The 7862-nt window shown below is 45.5% G+C and overlaps 1 protein-coding gene across 5 annotated transcripts in view; it reads left to right on the top strand.

Moving 5' to 3' along the window:
* The first annotated feature begins 582 nt into the window (after positions 1-582).
* The window catches only part of PDE8B (phosphodiesterase 8B), a 221756-nt gene continuing 214476 nt past the window's right edge, over positions 583-7862 (top strand). For 4 of the 5 annotated variants that reach the window (XM_045847827.1, XM_045847826.1, XM_045847825.1 and 1 more), the window contains exon 1: positions 583-763. In XM_045847827.1, coding sequence (XP_045703783.1) covers positions 728-763 — 36 coding nt within the window. In that variant the 5' untranslated portion in view covers positions 583-727. The remainder of the gene's footprint in view (positions 764-7862) is intronic. The other variant, XM_045847828.1, reaches the window with a different exon arrangement.

Below are 7862 nucleotides of genomic sequence, written 5' to 3'. Positions count from 1 at the left end.
ACAATTTATTACTTTTTGAAAGTGCCCGAAAACTGCACATCTGCTCAGTTGTTTGATTCCAGCTCCTTAAACAGATTGAGAGGGGGCAGGAAGGGCAGCAGCACCTTTGGTGTGATTCGCATTTGACTCATGTTGATAAATTGTCCACACAGTTAAGACTGAAGACTAATCTGTGGACACACAGAGTGAAGTGCTATTCATTTGAATACAAAAGTCCTCCTTTGCTTTGAGGAAGAATGATCTTTGTTATATATTATATATAATTATGACTAATGTATCTGATTTTAGAATCTCTTTAAAATAACTGTGTATACAAATTTGAGCTGGGGAACGAGGAAAATCTGATCCTTTAGTGTTTTCTTGGGGGTGTAGGTGCAAGGAGAGTGGAAGAGGGTGGGCATGAAGAAAAGGAAGCTTGCCCCCCACCCAGTCCCCTAGGGGAGAGAGAGGCGCTGCCTGGAGCAGAGCCCCTGGGGGAGGGGGGGAGTGGTGTTAATCAGGCTAAAAGTCAGTCTCCACACCCAGGAGGGGCGCTAGGACCCAGGCACCCTTCGGCCTCGGACGTGCCTCAGGACTGAAGGCGCAAAGAGGCTCCGGCTCGCGGCCAGAGTCCGTTGGATCGGATCTACAGACCCTTCACGTGGTTGCCAGGGCTAGGGTGCGGGGTGCCGGGTCCAGCTGCCCTGTGCCCTCTGAGCCGGGCGCCCAGAAGCCGCCTGCTGCCGGCATGGACCATCCTCGCTGCTGGCCAAGCACCCGCCAGGTGAGCGCCCCTTACGGGGGGTCTGTGCGTCCAAGGGCCGCCCCGTTCCACCTGGGCACCTGGGCGCATGGGGACCGAGTTGGGTTGTACACGCAGGGGTCACAGGCACAAACCTAGAGTTGTCCCTTGGCCCCCTTTCAGGCACCCCCGCTGCTGAGAAGGGGTTCTTTCTTGTTTCCACCAGTCTCTGGGTATCCCAGTGCCCAACTCCGTTCTTCATTTCCGGGAGGGAAGCACCTCGAGTGTCTGGTGTAACCATCAGGCTGAAAATTACAAATAAAATAATCGCCCACTACCAGTCGCTCTTCGCTTCTGGACGGCGCTGCACAGAAAGCAGCAGTGCTTTCCTGGGCGTTAGCCCAGCTATTGCGAGGTCGGGCCAGCTCCACTGGCTCCTGTTGCTCTGGAGTTCCCACGCTTTCTGCGCGGTGGTGCCTCTGTTTTCCTCTCTGTGCTTCCAGTGGCTGCGTAGCTGCCTCCCCTCTTTAAGCCCCAGACCTGAACGAGGAGGGGGCTGTTCTGGCACGTGAAGCCTCACTGCCCTCACTTCAGCGCTCTCTGGCGACTCAGTGATGAGGGAACTCGCTTTCACCCCGCTCCGCTGCTGGGACAGCGCTTGTTGGGCAGACAGACCTAACGTGAGGTTCAAACTACCCGCTGCTTGTGGGGGAGATGGAACACGAGTACAAAGAAGGGTCTCATGCTGTGGGTCACAGAAAGGTGCCAAGGAGAACAGTCTGTGGGGCAGGGAGGGGTGTTTCGTCCGAAGGGGGAGCTGCACAGGTGGCTGACACGCTGAACTTGGGGGGGAGGGCACTCTCCTGTGTGGCAGTGTCAGCTGAAGTGCCCTTGGTTACCAGGATCAAGTAGATGTGATCCCCTGGATTGTCGCGGGAGATGAGGATTGCACCGGCCTTTTTCAAAGGCTTGTTGGCTAGGGGTCCTCGGTTTTCAGTAGGCTTCTCTGTATACCCTCTAGACTACCCATGCTCACTCATCCATTCCACTTCTGCTTCAATCTGACACCAGTTTACCGGCTCCATGTTGCCAATCACAGAAAAATGTCACCGACGAGTTGCTGTGGGCGACCTGCAAGACCACCGCACTACAGCAGTGGGTGTCCATCTGCCCCTGCAGCCTTAGTAGGCCGCTACCAGGTCAGGGCGCTGGGGGGCGTGCCTGCTCTGACAGTCACAAGCTGGTGTAGGAACCTGAAGTTAAACACGTAGTGCTAACCCAGTAGAGAGACTTCCTCTAAACTGCGTGTTGGGAGACAATCAAGAAAAACATTTACACAGGCCTTGTGGGGGATAGGTGAGGGGCAGAGGATTCTCCGTCTAGGGTTTTATAATCTGAGGGCTGGCACTGAAAGTTCTGCTTGACTGCCCTGGAGACCTTGAATGAGCTATTTTAACCTAGTTCGGTTTTCCAAGAAGCAAAAACGGAAGGACGATAATTTGCCAGCATTGGGAAGCCAGTTCCAGCCCTAATTATACCACTGACCAGCTGTGAAACTTTGGGCAAGCCACACTACCTGCCTGGGCCTCAGCTGCCACAAAAGGTTCAAAAAGAACCCTTAATTCTGGGGTCTACTGTGACAGTAATTTGCCAAGCTTAGAAAGTCTACAAATGCTCACTAGTTCTTTGTAGTCTAAATTGTACTGGTTCCACACAGCACCCATGGACTGAAAAGATACTGGAGCAGAACGGCGGGTGAATTGAACTTTAATTCCAATCTGTTTATAGAGCTACCCACATCTTTCAGGCTTAATGTCTATGGAAATAAGCCTGGCTGGTTTAGTTAATACTTAGAATGCACTGCAAAGGACCTCAGATAGAAAGTCTGGTTTAGCCCTGACTGGTGTGGCTCAGTGGATTGAGTGCAGGGTGGCTGGTTCAGTTCCCAGTCAGGACACATGCCTGGGTTGTGGGTCAGGTCCCCAGTTGGGGGTGTGAGAGCAACCACACATTGATGTTACTCTCTTCTCTTTCTCCCTCCCTTCCCCTCTCTCTAAAAATTAAAGATTAAATAAATATAATCTTAAAAAAAGAGACCTTTTAAAAAAGTCTGGTTTAAGTTAGAGTGTGATATCATAAAAGATTCTTTCTATGCATTTGAAAGACCCTCTCATAACCAGTCCAGAAAAGAGCAGAGAAGCCCCAAGCCGATCCCTCAGTACCAGAGGGCCGAGTGCTACAAATACCGTGCAGGCACCTGGGAATGACTCTGTTAATATTAACTTCTCTGAAAAGCAGCTTATCGGTTTGGTAATGAAGTCATAAAATTATCTTTGGAATCTACATTAAATATGGGAATGCCTAATATTGCTAGAGTTTATTGAGGTAAGCACTCCTTTAAAAAGCATTGCCTTTTTATTTAATTTCAGGAAGGGAAATAAGCAGGATGATTTATTATGTTTTCTTACTAGATAATTTGTTAAAAGAGATTTTTTTAAAAGGCAGAAGTAAGTACAACACAAACTACAGAAATCCTCGTTTCTTCAGGTTCTGGAGATGAACGTCGTCATCACTACCCTAATGGTGGATGTCTGTGAAGCACTGTGTGCCAGCAGTCTTTCCGCACACTTTGTTTTTGTATGTAGTCTCATGTAACCCCCTTAGCACCTTCTGAAGGAAGTACTGTGATTTTTCCAGTTTTCCAGGTGAGAGAACTGAAGCTCCTTGCCTGAGATCACACAGCTGGTAGGCAGTAGTGTTGGACAAGCTACTTGGGTTTATTTACAATGATCCAAGCATTATGCAAGAAGGAGGAGGAGAGGTGGGCAAAAAGTGCCTACTAAGTGTCAGTGCATAGAAGTTAATAAGTCTTTTAAGAGTGGTGATTTTCTTTTCTTTTTATATTTTATCTTTTCTTGAGTTTTTCAATAAGACTTAGTTATCTTTCCAGGTGAGCAAAGAGACTGGACCTCTTTCTCTTGAACACTGTTGATGTGAGTTCAGATGGATGAACCGTAATTTATTTAACCAATTCTCCATGAATGAGCATTTGGAATATTTCTAAATTTTCACTATCACATATACAGTGCTGGCATAGTGAATCTTCTTATTTATATATGTGTGTACACCTGTTCAGATAGTCCCGGTGGGTCAGTTCTTTAGGGTGGAATTGCTGTGTCCTCTTTAAGAGACACTGCCATCTTGCCTTCACGAAAAGAAACGTAATTTATGGTTTGTGCTCCAGTTCTCCCACTAACACGTTTTGGGCTGTGGGTAAATCAGTGAATCTGAAGGTACCATCTGGATCATCTGTGTATCAGGTGTGTCATCTGTGAACAGGGGTGGTAGGACTTGTGGGCTGCCAATGCATTTTGTGGAAATAGGTACAACCAGAGGTTGAACAAATGAAACTTCTCATATTTGATTTTTTTTTACCTAAACAGAAATTTAATGTGCTTTCACCTACTGGCACATGAACTTCTGAAATATGTGTTTTTTGGTACCCTGATATTTTTGAGGTAGATTTGTGTGTGAGATGAGGCTAGGCTAGGCTGCAGTTACAAGTTAACCCTGAAACCTCAGTGGCTTAAAAAAATGTTTATTTCTCATTCACATTACGTGTCCAAAGTAGGTCAGCAGGATTCTCAGCTCCACACAATTACATCAGGAGCCAGACTGACAGGAACTCTGCCGTCTCGTAAACGCACTATCTAGAACAAGTAGTTTCCATGGTCCCAAGGCAGGGAAGGAGAGGGGCTGGAAATTAATACCTCCTCTGAAATGCCTCAGTCGGAAATGAAGCATATTTCTCTTATTTACAGTCCTTTGGTCACAGCCAGTTACATGGAACTCACTCTGATGCATGGAAACGGGGACAGGTTTCCTGTGTCTAGAAAGAGAATACATAGGATTGGGCAAGAGTCTGCTCGAGTGGCCATGACAAAGTGCCACAGACTGGGTGTCTCACACAACAGAAATTCAGTTCCTCACAGCTCTGGAGCCTGGAAGTCCACGATCAAGTTGTCAGCAGGGTTGGTTTCTTTTCAGAACCTCTCTCCTTGGCTTGTAGGTGGCCATTGTAAGGGAGGAAAAATAATATTTCCTCAACTCTCCCAAATTCTTGGCTGAGGTCCCCCTGTAAGAAAACACAGATTTATAGAAGAAAAACATTTGTAATTATGTTTGGTGACCTCACAAAGATGCAAGACTTAAAAGGCAGCCAGACGATTGGGGCATGTGTGTGTGTGTGTGTGTGTGTGTATTGATCTATATCTATATCAATATCTATATTGATATCGATATGTAGATATATATAAAATATCCTGAGCTAAGATCTGAGGCTTCAAGCGGGAGAGAGGGGTGGGGGGAGGTGGAAGGGCAAATGTTTGCCCAACAGAGATTGCCCTGCCATGTAGATAAATCTATCAGATAAAGAAGTGATTTCTGGTAATAGCTTTCTTCCTGGTACAGGCCCCCTTTCTAGTGTAGCTTTTCCTTGCAAAAGTGTAACCTCTGCTCTGCTTCTGGAGTTTCTCCTGTGTGCAGTTTTTTTTTTTTTAAATGATCAGCTCAAAATAATCCTAATGCCAAAGAGGCATTTTTGAGGGTGGCATTCTGCTACGCTCCACTGTCTCCTCCCCGTGCCTTCACGTGGCCCTCCCTCTGTGCATGTGTCCTAATCTCTTTGTATAAAGGTCCCAGTCAGGTTGGAATAGGACCCACCCTCATGACCTTAGTTAATGTTAATTACCTCCTTTAAGGCTCTATCTCCAAATGCAGTTGCCTTCTGAAGTACTAGGGGCTAGGACTTCTACCTATGAATTTGAGGGTCTATCTTCAGCCTATAACACATTGTCACTGAGGTATAGTCATACTGTTTTTATTTGAGGAGGCCAGTTTGTTTCTGAAGCCACATTGTGGAGTCATGTCCCTTTTCACACCACATCCCCCACCATTGACTAATAAAAGTGTTATTCTCTGAGTTCTCTGGTTGTTATTTAAAGGGGCCCGATGTCACTACTTACATCAAGAAACCTTTCATTAATGGCATTGGATCTTATGTGAATGGCATTGGATCTTATGTGAGACAGGGTGACTGTAGGTGGGAGATGGTGAGTGTGGTGGTGAAGAGCTCGCACTCTGAAGCAACTGCCTGGTTCTAATCCCAGCTCCACCATTAACCAGTGTCAATTTAAGATCATCCAAACCCACAGAGGATGCCAATAAGAGTTTGTTTGAGTCAAAGTGACAACATAGGCTGGAGATCAAGATCTCAAGTGCTCCAGAGAATGGCAGTTTGCAGTTTCTTTTATGCATATAAAATTAAGAAGAGAAAGTAAGGAAGATTACATGAAGGTACAAGAAAGCAAGGCAGGGATTAGATTACAGGATAGTTCACAAGATGATGGGCTTTCTAGAGGGTGGTCACAGTTTATTTCTGAGGTGAGTTAACCTAGATGCATAGAAACAATGGACAGGGCTTGCTTAAAGCAAAGATAAACCTTTTATGAAAAAGTTACATGTCTAGGGCATGACACCCCTCCATGACTTGCCCAGTTAGGAATATATGATCAGATTACCCTCTGAAGTTGCTTTCCATAGAATCTTTATTTTATTTTATTTCCTTATTTAGTCCACACCAGCAATATTTCCTCATCTGTAGTCTGGGAAGAGTAATACCTCACATGGTTATTGTCATCATTAAATGAGATAATATAGGTAAAGTGCTTAGTATACACTAGGGGGTCAAAACCGGTGGCTGTTATTATTTGCAACTTCAGAAGCTGATAGAGCCCTTCAGGCCCAATGTCATTGCCCTATGTCCCAGGGGCACAGAACATCCAGGGGCTCTGAGACTTGAGCTGCCAGGGCTTCCAGTGCATGGCCGGGAGGCATGTGTGCCTTATATGATAGTAATTGCGTGACCACTTTAAACTCCAACAGCTTACACACATTCAAGTCATAGGTTCACAATTAGATTTGAGAATGGAAAAGAAACACAAGAGGCTTTCTCTTTAAATAGCCCTTTAATATTATCATCCACACTTCCGTTGAGGCAACGAGGGTTGGCAGTTAAAATGATTGATAAAAGCAGCACTTCAGTTTTTCCTGAGATGTACTCTTTCCCACTGTAGTGACCCTGGAATCAGGGTGTGTTTTGCAGTCAATGGCCTGGAACCTTTCTCATTAACCTGCCTGGGAAGATGACCTTGATCTGTACCTAGGGTGGATTATCTGTCTTGATTATTGTGAAACTCTGTATTCCTGGGATTGCACCTAGACTGGGAGAGCTTGGAGTTGTCCTGTGGCCTTGGGCTCGCAGACCTGGAGCAATAGCAAGGCCAGTAGGAAACTGAGGCAATGGTGTTCCTGAGAGAGGCGAACCATACCCCTCATCCCCAGCAGCTACACATCCCCCAGATGGTGGAGGGAAGCAAGGCAGTTGCTGGGTCTTCCTATGAGACAACAGATACTGTGCATATTCTGTTTCCTGCCCTGTTTTCTACTCTAAAGCCGAGTGAAGTGCTTGACTGAAGAAAAGTGTGTCTTGGGGCTTGGTTACCAGTCTGAGTCTGTGATCACTACTGCTGGTGGGGCAGCATCTCATAAACTGCTCTCGGCCAGGGGGTGGTTGTGATGTGCTTGTTGCTGCCTGTGAATGTGTCTACTCAGTTTTAGCTTTTAATGTTTTCAACAAATCCAATATTTCAGTCAGGGTAAGTGCATTGTTGCTAGTACATGGGTTGAGTTTAATTGCTGATTAAGATGACTTCAAAAGGATTACACTGTGATTTGGCACTGAAACAAAACATTGTTTACACGGTTACACAAAATCAAGGAAATAGACCATGGGGTATATGAGTTTGATATTGATAAAGCAAATATTTGTTATTGGAGGAATGATGCAATTTCAGTTTTGTTTTGTCTTTTTGCAAAGTAGCAGCCAAATGCTTTTAATAAAGAAAAGGTACCCACCAGTATATAAAGCTAGACTCATGTTTTGTTATTTAGATATGTGCAAAAGGATTACCTATTACATATCAAATAACTAAACTGAAGGCAGGAGAAATGATCTAATTCCTCACTATATGTGAAAAAAATTCAAAGCCATGAGAGACTACTGGGGCCAATTCTTATATCT

Source organism: Phyllostomus hastatus, unplaced genomic scaffold (genome assembly GCF_019186645.2).
Source record: "Phyllostomus hastatus isolate PE091 unplaced genomic scaffold, TTU_PhHast_1.1 phas_contig_58, whole genome shotgun sequence".
Lineage (NCBI taxonomy): Eukaryota > Metazoa > Chordata > Mammalia > Chiroptera > Phyllostomidae > Phyllostomus > Phyllostomus hastatus.
This window is presented reverse-complemented; position numbering and strand designations above follow the sequence as displayed.